Source organism: Mus caroli, chromosome 6 (assembly GCF_900094665.2).
Source record: "Mus caroli chromosome 6, CAROLI_EIJ_v1.1, whole genome shotgun sequence".
NCBI classification, from domain to species: Eukaryota; Metazoa; Chordata; class Mammalia; order Rodentia; family Muridae; genus Mus; species Mus caroli.
This window is the reverse complement of record NC_034575.1, coordinates 13,965,553-13,979,312: the sequence shown is the minus strand read 5'-3', so window position 1 is coordinate 13,979,312 and position 13,760 is coordinate 13,965,553. Positions and strand designations below refer to the sequence as shown.

The 13,760-nt window shown below is 41.6% G+C and overlaps 1 protein-coding gene across 4 annotated transcripts in view; it reads left to right on the top strand.

The window, feature by feature from the left end:
• Cttnbp2 (cortactin binding protein 2) overlaps positions 1–13,760 on the top strand; it is a 147,399-nt gene that overhangs the window by 113,730 nt on the left and 19,909 nt on the right. For all 4 annotated transcript variants that reach the window (XM_029478378.1, XM_021164810.2, XM_029478377.1 and 1 more), the window contains 4 exons: positions 4,558–4,644; positions 4,729–4,828; positions 11,053–11,205; positions 12,071–12,258. In XM_029478378.1, the coding sequence (XP_029334238.1) occupies positions 4,558–4,644; positions 4,729–4,828; positions 11,053–11,205; positions 12,071–12,258 (528 nt within the window). The remainder of the gene's footprint in view (positions 1–4,557; positions 4,645–4,728; positions 4,829–11,052; positions 11,206–12,070; positions 12,259–13,760) is intronic.

Sequence of the window (13,760 nt, the reverse complement as noted above, 5' to 3'; positions counted from 1 at the left end):
GGACAGATCATTACTTACATTCTAACTCCACTGGTAGTTCTGCTCAAATTTCAAGAATTGCCAATCATTGTTATTAATTCTTGTGCTTTCTCATCAAAAAAATGTACAGTTGCATGGCTATTATTTCAGATGTGTACATCACTTACCTGGGAGTGACTTTTGAGGTGATAGAAATTCAGGAGCAGTTTCTGTTACTGAATTGACAGTAATACCCGTTCATGCCTCAAAGACAGTAAATAATTTCTTTGAAATCATGTGTCGAGAGAGGCTGAAGTGAAAGTCCTAGTTGTAAAGCATGACCTTTTAATTGACAGCTATCCCAATTTTTATTGGCAAAGTAATGCCCTATTATTTTTCCAGTCTTTCTTGTGTTTAATGTCTCAGCACAGCTGGCCTCAAACTGTCTCTGGGCAGCAGCTCTTATGCGGACTGTGTGTGACAAGTGGAACAGCAAACAAAAGTTGAGGTGTTATTGCTTTAAAATACCACAAATCTGAAGACACAGCTCAGTTTGCACATGGACAGCAATGGACAACTCCCCATTCTGTGGGAAAACATTATAGAAGGAAAAAATTAAGGAATGGCTGGGCCATTGTTGAGCCTGTTGAATCATTATGCTTCAAAAGCCCTGATTGACATGTGATATGGGACCCCCAACAGGATGTGAAGACTGAAGACCCAAGACTTGGATTAGTATCGGTCATGATTATGAGGCCAGTGTACCTTTACTAATAAGCAAAAGTGTCACACTATAGCAGAATAACTCTGGTGACTGTGACTCAAGTTATAATTTTAGAAGTTGAACTAGATTTCATCATTTTCAAACAGATTTCCTTTTCATCAGCAATTCCATCCAAAACAGTATTAGCTTACCTACCAATCCATCTAACTGTAGAGCCCTCTGCTGGAGGCATGAAGCATAGAGCATGATTTTATATTCTACCTAAGAGTTTGGCCTTTGGGGAAATGCGATATGATAACTCTGAAATGGATAGGTTGTCTTCCTGACAAAGCTTTTCATATGCATACTAGTATCAATGAACTAGTTTTAGAACTAGTTGGCTTTCAGTAATTAATTTTGGTTGGTTGCAAATGATAATCAATATACCTATATATCATTTGACCAAAGGAAACAGTGAGCAAAAGAACTGGTAAGGAAGGGCCGGGCGTGGTGGCGCACACCTTTAATCCCAGCACTTGGGAGGCAGAGGCAGGCGGATTTCTGAGTTTGAGGCCAGCCTGATCTACAAAGTGAGTTCCAGGACAGCCAGAGCTATATAGAGAAACCCTGTCTCGAAAAACAACAACAACAAAAGAACTGGTAATACCTGAAATGTAAAGAGATCAAGATTAGAAAGTATATTTTAAAATACAAACAATCAGGACTTTTGTACATTTGTTTTCTCTTTACCTATACAGTAACTTCTTTGTTTATATTCTATTGTACTTCAAGGAGGATATTATAAAGCATAAATGTGAAGAGTTTACTGCTTGTAGAAGAGGTCCATTCAATAAATTTTAAATTGTTTCCTGTCATTTGCACCCTAAAAAAAAGTGTATGTGCTTTAACAGGTGAGGTGTGGCTGTTTGTAGCTCATCTCGGAAGCTGGGCCCTTTGCTGTTATATGATCTCAGAGTCAGCCTTCGGGAAGTGTAGACAGCTTGACAGGAGAGTTGTAATGAATAGAGTGCTCTTGTTTTCAGCAGCGAACCAAGATTAAATTGCAAGGCCGGTTGAAAATCTCAGGGGCAGAATGTTCAGTAAATCCTGGAAATCTGTATCCCATTTCACTGGCATGAAACAATCCCTTCCTTGTGAAAGAATTTCTGTTCAGCAATTCAGAGTGATTTGGGATTAATTTGGAGAGCTGGAGAGTACTAGTCTAGAATTGCACCTGGACAGCAATTTCTAGTGCACAGTTTACCACTAAGGTGCTTTTTGAAAAAGGACAAAACGTCAGAAAAACAGAACTGAGGTCTCCATTAGTGAGACCCTAAGACTTCCCTACTGCCTTGGGAGTATTAGGCTCCTTTTTTTCTGATCCCTCCCTGCAATGAGCTAGGAAACACTGTCACCCCTTCCTTACTGTCTTTCCGGGGATTCAAAAGTACAAGACTGACAGCAGTGAGAAGCCTGAGCAGTTGGCTCCAATTTGGCTGCACAGCGAGAGTCTCATCTGCTCTATCGATGTGAATCCTTTCATATCCATTAGACAATGTAAAGAAGTTGATGAAGACTGGTGAGCCCATGCTGAGGCCTGAGAGGTGCATTACTCATGAGCACTTTTGTGGGACTGGAGAGAAACAGCTGCAGTTCATCCTTGTGCACTTCTCTGTCTTGTTGGACAGCAGGATCCTGTAACTGTTGTTGGAGCCAATAGTTTAATCAATGACTTATAGATATGAGTCAGTCATTCGCCCTGTGACCTAAGGGGCTTTAGCTAGCAAAGTGAATCCAGGAGTGGCACCCACTTCTTGTGTTAGTGTAACAAATTCCCCATGGTCTTAGAGCATTTAAACAATAAAACGTTAATGCTATACCTATAGGAGAATACTGTCATTCTGAAGGCTGCTTTAACAAATGTCAGAGATTAGATGGCTTATAATAGATATTTATAGTCACACATCTGGAGGCCAGGATGTTCAAGGCCAAGGCACCAGCAGTACAGTGAGGTGAGAGTCTGTTTCCTGGGTCTAGATAATATCTTCTTACTCTGTTCTAATATGGTAGGAAGGGCAACGGGGTTTGCTCTAATACTTTTCATAAGGCACTGATACCTCCTGTCATAATCAGGGTTGCTATTGCTGTGATGAAACGTTCCAGTCAAAATAAGTTCAGGGAGAAGGGGTTTATTTTGCTTATACTTTCATGGAACTATCTATCATAGAAGGAATTCAAGGCAAGAACTCAAACAGGGTAGGAACCTGGAACCAGGAGCTGATTAAGAGCCTGTGGGGAAAATGATGCTTGCTAGCTTCCTCTAGAAGCTTGCTCAGTCTGCTTTCTTATAGAATCCAAGACCACCGCCTAGGGACAGCACCACCCATAATGGGCTGGCCATCTGATATACATCACTAAGTAAGAAATTGCCTACAGCTTTGCTTACAGCCTGACCCTATGGAGGCATTTTGTCCATTGCGGCTCCCTTCCCTCAGATGACTCTGCTTGTATCAAATTGACATAAAACCAGTTGGCTCAACTCTTAGGGAAACCATTCCTAATTTTACCACCTTAGATCCAGTTATAATTTCTAGTTAAGCATGGGAGGGGACCAGTACAGATCCTAGCCATAGAAAAACCAGACCAATAAAATATAAGCAATTCTCTAGACTGCAAAGAAATAAAACTGTGAAATCAGTGCGAGCAATTTGTAGGAAAATCTGGACTAGGATGGAAAAGAACAATGTTGGGAAGCAGTTGGGTGAGGTAAGGAACTAGACGAGAAACTGAAGATGCTGTGAGGCTTTACTCAAGCCAGTGGAGAATAACACTGAGATGGTGAATAGTTAGCTTCAGGATGGACTTACTAAGGCCTGCATGAGGCACAAGGCACAAAGCTGTCTGAGGGAGCTCTCTCAACATGCCAACCAGAAGGTCAGAGCTACAGTCATGTCATAAGATGGCAGATGCATTCACAAGGAACAAAGAGTAGTATTGTAGTTGTTCCTTAGAAATATAGGAAACCAGTAGACGGTACCCAAAACATAATAAAATTTCTAACCTAACCAAAAGAATAAAAAAGTCCACCTCTGTAGATTCTATTTAAGATTGAGAAGAAGTGGCCACAACTAGACAAATCTCATCATCATTTTTAATGACAGGTGTAATCCCATACATTCTCTGGATTCCCACTCATAAGGACAAGGGAGAACAATTACTGCTCAGAAATATTCTTCAATTATATTCTTCCCTGATGATTTTTATGGCGCAGCAACTCCTCAGCCTAGAAACTGCACCTCAGCTGTACTTTCCAGAGTAGCCTCACATTTCCGAAGAACACCTTGCTTCAGTCTCGGTCCTGGCCTGCACAACTGCCATTGCCTTGCTAGGCCACCAGTAGCACACAAAAGAGCTGTGCCAGTGCTGCGTTCAGTCTACGGTGTTTGGGATGTTACATTCCCTGGGTAGCTATAGCCACCAATGTGTACTGAAGGCATACCAATAGCAGGACAGTATTTAACTTCAGAGAAAAGTCATTCGTGGCTATCAGAAACATGGTCTTATATACCCTAACTACCAGTCCTAAGTTCACCATCACGGGGCCCCTGAAGAATGATCCTTTTTTAGCTTCTCTCTCTAGCTTACAAAATAACGACTGGCAGGTAGTCTTTGTGTGCTCCTGTACCCTGAATACATTCCCGTTACTTCTGAAAACATATCTGTTTCCAGCACAGTTCAAGTTTTAAAGGACTTCACAAGTCTAGGAAATGCTCCTATTCTCAAATAGCTTCACTCTTTTGGATACCTGGGGATAATTGGGACCTCTGTCCTTCTGTCCTGCCCATTCCCTTGTCAAGCTAACATCTTCACCCAGGGTTCTTCTTGCTTTTGAACAGGTTGAGCAATATCATAATGTCATTTTCCATGGCCCAGACGGAAGCTTGCAAGACTACATAGCAAATCAGCTTGCCCTCTGCATGAAGGTATTACCTATTTCCATACTATTACTTTGTTTTCTGGAAAACTGGGAAGACTATAGAACTAATGTCCCTGTTTTGTTATCACAGCACAGACAGATGGCTGCAGGATTCCCCTGTGAAATAGTGAGAGCCGAGGTGGATTCAGGTTTCTCCAAAGAACAGCTAGTAGACGTGTTCATCAGGAATGGTAAGACCCTTTCAAGGAGCTGGCCTGTGATAACTCACAGACATGTTCTTCACTGAAGCCATTCCAAGGAAATAACCTTCATAATTATTCTACTTTTTAGTTGTTCAATGGCCATGGAGTGAAAATTGGGAGCCCAAGTGAACACTTGCAAAAAAGACTTCTGTCTGAGCTATACTGTATTAGTTGGTCATCCTGAATTTTCTTCTTTATTTTTACAAAACACTCACTGTTTTGAGCACACGATGTAACTGTCAGCAGCAATAGAGCAAGAGAAGAGGTAATGCATGCAGCTCCCTTCAGTAGGACTGCATAACACATTTTGGCATTGCCTAGAATTGGTGCCGCATGTTGATAAAAAATGAAACAAACCAAGACTGAGTAGATTTTCTCATTCACACACTTCCTGTAAGATGTACTACCTGGAGTAAACTCTTGTCTCCAGCTGGCCATCAACGTGCCATTGATTAGCATTTTGGTCAATACATTGCATGTACCAGTTAACTCATTGGGTCTATAGCAGCCTTCTACAAATAGCTGATGTTCTATCTATCCCCACTAGTGGATAGGGTAGCAGAACCACATGTAGACATTTCTTGAGATAAATTATTCATGAGGTCTTTCATAGCTTGACAACCCAAGTTTCACTACAGATGAGGCTGACATAACCCATAATAGCAGATCTGTGACACGAAGCTGAAACCATTCAACTTTAGTTCCAAAAGGTCTAGCCACAGACCTGTCTAGGAGAGAAGTTGTAACATTCAAAGAGCATGAGTTTAGACCTTCTAAATTTTAATAGAGAGGGCTATGCCTTGTCTTTGAACTTGGAGGAATAGGGACTTTCTTAGAATCTTAATGTCTTCCTGACACACAGGCTAGTCTTTGACCAGAAACCAGGAAATAGATACAGAACACTATTTTCTTTCATGCTATTTCAATGGTAGCTAACATTTATTAACTTTTACTCTGGAATGCCCTATTTTAAAGCCTGTCTTTGTAACTAGCAGCTTTCAGACAGACCATTCAGTGTCCCTGGTTGGTGATCTTGATGGCACTTGAGATGATGTGTGTTCTTCCAGTAATGCCACAGTACGAACATAGACTAAGACTCAGACCCAAGCAGTCTGGTAGGAGCTTAGCCTTGCTCGATCCCAACTATAGATCTTAAAAGCTCCCCTATGCTAACAGGTCATTTCTCCTTTAATTATTTAACAATAATCCCCTACAGCTTTTCAGCATTCAGGACTATGTCTAATCAAGGTTAACAGTGTAAGATGATTTATTCTCACCCAGTCAGGGTAGATAGTCAAGTACAGACTGAGCTTTGCTGTAAATATAGACAGCTAAGAAAGCTGGAAAGCAATGAGTTAAGGCATAACAGATGCAAGGGGGACCAGCCCAGCACTGCAGGATTGATGCTCGCTTGGCATCTTCTTAAAAAGAAATCTCCCAGTCTGTAAACTTCGAGAGAGGCAACCCCTGTCTTAAATCTCAGCTCCCCCTGGAGAATGGGTTCTCTACCCTTCTCAGGTAAAACTTTCCCCTAGGAAACATTTATAGAGTTTATTTTTGTCTTCTCATCCCACCTAACTATAGAGTTAGCAGTAGGAGAGCTCTTGGGACTTTGACTTTGAACTCTATGTTACATCATGAACTCTTTGAAAGCTACTTCTGTGGCTTATACTTTTATTTGTTTGAGTGACCAAGTGAATGTCCTTTTGCAGAAGATAACACTAGAAAAAAATGGAAAAAAAAAGATATCATTTTTCCTGTTTAGGAAAGGAGATAGAACTATGAGCAGATAGGACAGAAAGTGATGAGGTATAAGGTAGAGGATGTAGACTTGGGAAAGTGCAGTGTTTGGAGGTTTTGTTTTGTTTATTATAGCACTTGGGATCCATCCCATGGCCTTGTATTGGATGGGAAGGGTTACATCGCAAGCCCCAAGGTGAAGATTCTGAACAATGTATTTGAGTAAATTCATAATGAATGAAATCCATCTTCATTCTAAATCCAGAGAAAAGAATAGGAAAGGTTGTATCATCTCTGAATACAGAATATTCTGTATTTGTCTTAGTGATTTAAAAGGATGAATACTTCCCCTCAATTTTCAGTAGCAAAACCAAGACCACAATGGTGAGGTTTGTCTACTGCACCCTTATCTACAGTGCTCTGTGCACTTTGGGGTCCATTGTTTGCTTTCCTCTCCCTGTCTCTAAGTACTGCCAAATCTGCTTTCTCCTCTTCCTCATCCTCCTCACCCTCTTCCTCCTGCTGCTCTCCAGCTGCCCTCCCCTTTACCCATCATTTCTTGCTCCAGTGGCTCTTGAGTCCTCATCAATCCATCTTACTTTTCCCTCTCTCACTTCTTCAGCAAGTTCTCCACAATGATTCTTGAAGGATGATTCTTAGAGACCAAAGCTTTCATAAGTGTCCCCCGATATTATACTCCACAGGCTCCAGAATAAAAGTTAAAAGTTCTTAGAATGCTACTTCAAGAACATTGTGGTCTAGCTTGTCATTTGTGCCTACTTCTCTGGATGCCTAAAACACCCTCTACCATTCTCAGCCTTTCCATGAGACCCACTGCTGCTAACTCGTGACCAGAAAAAGAGGTGGTGTGGAATAGGTATGGATACCATGGCAAGGCATGCCAAAGGGAGTCCCAGGAAGGGGTCATGGGCCTGTGGATATCTGTCCTTTCTTCATGCAGAAAGAGCTAGCCAGAAATGATCCTTTGGTAATGGAAGGCCTCATGGAAGGGAAGGCAGATCCCTGCAACTGAAAGGGACCTGTTGTATTGTAGCTTTCAAACAAATAAGATACAGGGCTTGTCTGCCAACTGCACTATTACCTTTTTTTTTTTTTCAAGAAGAAAAAAGTGACCAGATGGCATTGAACACACACATTAAAGAGAGAGAGAGAGAGCCCAAGAAGCAAGAGGAGCAGAAGCTGAACAAAGGTGGCTTTAAGAAGCCAACCCTAACATGGAGAGGAAAATGCAAAGGAGGCAGTGAAGAGTAAGAACAAAGGAACGCCAGGAAGGACGAAGGAAATTGTAGGAGGCCATGAACTTTGTGTTCATGTAGTTCAAGATGACATTTTCCTCTCATTTTCACCATGTCACATGATTCTATTGTTTGGCTGGGAGAATGTGAATACAAAGTGCAGTTAGCTAAGGTTCCCCTGCTGTATAAGGTATGAAGCTGGGGGGAAAGAACAATTTAAACACTAGGTCAATATTTTCAAATGCAATGCTTTGAGTCCCTTGGAGAGATCCATAGATGAGCTGACCTCATTGGGCCCTGTGTTACTGGAGGCCATTGCTGCACTGGTCTCTTTGTCACACTCAGGGCATTGTCCCTGCAGTGACTGGAGTAGGCAGTGAAGGTGTTCTTTTCAGTCCCCAAAGGGGTGAATATAGACAGTTGTGCTAGGTTACTAGGGTCAGACCAAGGAGTGTTGCTGTTGAATCAGCTGTGTAGGATTTTAACTGAAGGCTACACAGAATGGAGATTTAGCTGTGAACCTCAGTGTCCAATTAGGATTGCCAGTCTCTATAGGAGAGAAACAGATCACTGCACTCAACGTTTGGAAGAACAAAAAGAATGATTTCAGAAGTGAGCATAGAAGAAGCACAGAGCAAAGGGGGCTCAAAGGGCAGTGTTTCCTGCTATGTGACAAAAGAAGCCCACAGGCGAAAATAAAATGGAGCGAGTGGCATTCGTTCATGCCTCCAGAAATCTACCAGGCCGGGCAAACCTTGATACTCAAAATTTGGTGATGAGTTCTTAACTTCTGTGACTTTAACATTTAGATATGAAACTACGTTAAATAACCTAAACTCGACTAGTTTCTCAAGGAAACTAAAACTCACCTTTGCACACACTAGACTGAGGAAAATGACCCAGGGAGAAGTAGGAGATACTGAGGAAGCCTGAAGCTGTGAGGCCAGCTGTGTTAAAGACACTTTTTCCCTGTGATATCCTCACTACTTGACCCTTGATTGGTACCTCATGGCAGATGATAGACACCTAAGGTCGGTAGTTAGGAACAGCAACATTCACCCCTTTTCTTCTAGGCATAAACTCTTTGAGTGTCTGCTCTAAATTAGGTGAGCATTGCAATGTTTCCTGATGGATCAAGTAAGTGAAGGTGCCTTTTCCCACCCACCCTCCTAACATTCTCAAACATGTACAAGTTCAGTTAGTTTTGCCCCCAGTGTGATCCTTCCTCCTTATTCCCCCGACATTTCTCTTCCACCACTGCTGCCCGCACTCCCATTTCAGAAACATCAAACCTTCGCCCCATTCCCTCTCTTGTACCTCATTGGTCATGTGCTCTCTGCCTGCATTAAAAATGCAGCCTCTTCTTCAATGGAAAGTTGGAGTTGTTTTTGTTGTTTCCTCTCTGCCCTGTCTCTGAAGATGGAATGCAGACTTACTGTCTTGTCTCACAATGCCTGTCTACTTTATAGAGGTATGTCTTCTTGGTATATCTACTTGGTAGGGTCTCCTCTTACTTCTTGCCTTCAGCATAGCAGTCAGAGCTCCTGTTTCCTTTCTTTTCTGATTATTTTCTAAATGAGACCTCAGAGGAGGTGTCCAATCCTCTGTATTCTTACACATTTGTTAATCCCTATCCATAAACATTGCCACTGATGGCCAGCAGTGGGGATAAACTCCCTCACATCTCATTCTGTGTCTTCCACATCTCATTTCAGTCATCCATAGGCAGTGCAGCAGATCTTGGCCTTAGTGGCACCTCCTTGTGATAGGAAACTTGTACATAAGTTTACATTTTTTTAGGTTAGGTCGATATGCGGTCATGCTGCCCATTCTGAGTGGGAGGAACCGTAAGGATGGAGACAATGGACTTGACTCCCTCTCACTGTTTGTGAACCCTTAATCTGATCACTTCTTAGGGTCAGGATGTGCTTGCATCTCTGGAAGCCTTGCCTATTAATGCTATGCACAGCTTATATATGGGTGATTTAAAGGCCATTCAATGCTTTTAACCTTTTATATTATGAAACATATGTAAAATACCTCTTAAAAAATCAAAGAATAATTTTTAACTAAATTAGCCTTTTAGCCACTGAACAAGCCAGGAATTTTAGACTCTTCGGCTTCTAGAATGTACCTATGTGCCTTCTTGTTCATCAAACCTTTCTTCTATCTTCTTCAATAATAACTTCTGAGCAATGTATTGGAGGTACAAAGGAATGAACCCAGGCCCTCACATTCACCAGACAAGCTTTATACTGTAGAGCCCCACCTCTGCCTCTTAATGTGTTTTTATGGTTTTGTTACCTGGTTCTAAATCCACAGATTAAATATTTAATATTATTTTTTTTTCAAAATGTATGTAAGATGAAATAATATTTTAAATATTCCTTGGTGGCTTCTTTGTGACAACTTCCTGTGTCCTCAGAGTGCTCATTTTCCAGTGTGGCAATGGACTCCTTTTCTTTTAGTTGCCTGAGCCTTTGCTGTTGGAAATTGGGTAGATGCTGCCTAGGATTTGCTATGGAAGCATTTGGCATGTCGTGGGCATCTTCAACTGTGTTGAGTAATGCCACAGAAGTTCCTGAACCTGCTGCCGTCAACCCCAGCATTTTCAGAGCATGCCCCCTGTCTTAGTCAGGGTTTCTATTCCTGCACAAACATCATGACCAAGAAGCAGTTGGGGAGGAAAGGGTTTATTCAGCTTACACTTCCATACTGCTGTTCATCACCAAGGAAGTCAGGACTGGAACTCAAGNAGTTGGGGAGGAAAGGGTTTATTCAGCTTACACTTCCATACTGCTGTTCATCACCAAGGAAGTCAGGACTGGAACTCAAGCAGGTCAGAAAGTAGGAGCTGATGCAGAGGCCATGGAGTGATGTTCCTCACTGGCTGGCTTCCCCTGGCTTGCTCAGCCTGCTCTCTTATAGAACCCAAGACTACCAGCCCAGGGATGGTCCCACCCACAAGGGGCCCTTCCCCCTAGATCACTAATTGAGAAAATGCCCCACAACTGGATCTCATGGAGGCATTTCCCCAACTGAAGCTCCTTTCTCTGTAATAACTCCAACTTGTGTCAAGTTGACACACAAAACCAGCCAGTACACCCGCCATACAGGATTTTTTTAGGAATCCTTTGTCCTCTTAGTTTTGAGTTTGATGCCAGTTTGTGTAGGTTTTGCAAAGTTATTAACCACTAATGTTGTTTCTGACCACAGCTTGTCTCATCCCAGTGAAGCAGTTCCCTGTTAAGAAGAAAATAATCGTCATCTTGGAAAATTTGGAAAAATCTTCATTGTCTGAGTTACTGGGGGACTTTCTGGCACCTTTGGAAAATCGCAGCACTGAAAGCCCCTGCACTTTCCAAAAAGGTAAAGAAAGGGTAGAGAGAACAGGCTAAGCAGCCAGCCTGTGTGGTACCAGCACCAGTGGTTGGGGCCTATACTTTGTTTCTAGGTTCTTAGCTTCTTATTCAGGAACAGAACAAAAGCCCACATATCACGGAATAGCAAGGAAACTTTATTCAAAAGGAATAGTATAGATTAAGCAGGATACATTCTTAAGACTTACAGTGGACCACATGAGCAGAGATCAAGGGTTTTGATTATTGTTTAAGGTTTGTTGTTGTTGATATTGTTTTTAATAAAGTTCAAGAGCAATGTGAGTTTAGTTGCTAAGAGGTGTAACATGGAGAGTTCTATACTTTGTTGAAAATATTTGGAATATATAAGCTTTTCCTCATTCTGCACGCTCCTTCCCACAATGCACGTGATTTTAAAACAGGTCCGATTATGCAGAGGGATAGGAGGGTACATAGAGAATTCTCCCTAAAGTTTGCCTGATACAATTTTACCTTACTGTCCAAGTTCTCAACACCAGTCTAGGCTGAATCTGGCATTGCTCATGGTGTTTGGATAGAGTTTCAAGATGGCTTTGGATGGAAAAAGAGCCTTACCCAGAGAGTGGCTAAAGAGAATAAGTCATTCCCAGTGTTGAAAACAGATATTCATGCAGCTCAGTGCAGGTAGGAGTTCTAGGGCCTAGGCACAGTGTTTAGAGAGGATTGTGTAGCACAAGTCAAGAGGCGTCCCAAGGTGCTCAGTTATTATGCTTGCCTGTCTTGGTATCAGTCTAAGCTTTCTGTCCTCAAAGTACAAGTTATGTAATTCATGTTCTTGATTTGCATTTGCACAAAGCCTAAATGGCTGAGGTTGAATTATGGCTTGGTTGTTTTAGGAAATGGAACATCGGAATGCTATTATTTCCATGAGAACTGCTTTCTGGTGGGAACCATTGCCAAGGCCTGTCTCCAGGGCTCTGACCTGCTGGTACAGCAGCACTTCCGCTGGGTTCAGCTGCGCTGGGATTGCGAGCCCATTCAAGGACTGCTTCAGAGGTTCTTACGACGGAAAGCCGTCAGCAAGGTACCAAAAGCAGAAGCTGCAACCTGCTGAGGTGGGAGAGCAGAGGTCTTAGCTGGGCTTGTGTTCCACTTCCTGCGTGGCTGCAGGCTAGGATATTTTGTTGTTTTCCGGAGTTGAATTTCCATTATATATAGAATATAGAACTCACAACAGCTTCTGCACCATACAAAGAACAGAAGCGTGCATTTTAAAGTTCCATTATTAGAGAAAGTATGTAGAAGTTGTAATAGTTTGTGGATAATATCATGTATAAGAAAAAATTAACTGTTTTTACTGGTGTTACCAATAGTTCTTAAGAAACCTCATCAAGGTCCAGAAGTTATAGAAAGTTATAGAAAGTATAGATTTGAAAATTAATCACTGCGCTTATGCAAAACTCAACTACTACCTTGGAGTACTGAGGACATCATATAACCACTTATGCTATTTTAATGGAAAGCTTTTAGACTATGATGGTAAATGGTTTAGTGCACTTTTTTTTTAAGAATAAAAAAATTATTTTATAGTCTCTCATATATGAATATAGCCATGTTGATTAAATGTAAGATATTATTATTTAATAGTCTGGGACCGGACTGATATCTGAGTGTCCTTCGGAGTAGATTTGTTACCAAAGAACTCCATTTGGTTTTCTCACTTAATCCTGTACACTGGCTGCAGGTAGAGAACATTTTAACCATAGCATATAGTAAGCTACTGAAAACAGAACAGCCCTCCTCACCCAGGTGGACCTTCATTGTCCCTTTGAGACTACAGACAATATTTGACACCCTGCTGTCACTTCAAGGCATGTAAGCCCAGAAACTAGGGCACAGTAACATGCAGTGTCAGCCTCGTTATCACCATAGAGAAAAGCACCATTTCTAGAGACTCTCGGGAATAAGAAGTTTCTCCGTACTGGTTCAGTAAGTAGAATGCTCTACCCTCTGGTTCTAGACCAAGGCTAGAAGACGTGTGTGAGACCAAAACTCTCTGTCAAGGACTTATAAACGTGGGTGGATAAGCAAGCATGAGTGAGGCAGATAGGCAGATAGGAAGATCAGTGTGGGGGATTTTGACTGGCTCAATCTTGTTCAGGTTTCTTGCAGGTACTCACCACCATCTCATGTCTACGTTAAAACCATAACTGAGTAAAGCAACATTATATGGATTGTCTTTCTTAAAAAATACAAACTTTATGACTATTTCTGACTTTCTAACAGTTGGAATTTTTCCTAATTGTACACCAGTCTTTGTCTTTTGGAGGAATCTCTATACCACCAAAAGGAAACTTGACGTTATCAAGTCTAACTTTTAAATGCATCTATTAGATGACAGAGTTAAATTTTCACTCTTAAAGCTTTGAAAACAAATTCCTTTATACTTAGAACATTATGCATTTTGGGAAATTAGCATATTAGTCAAGATCTCCCTTTTAAGGAAACTGTTTAAAAACTAAATCATGGTTCAAAGTAGACATGCCACAGATCCAGACACGTTGTCATCACACACACACACACACA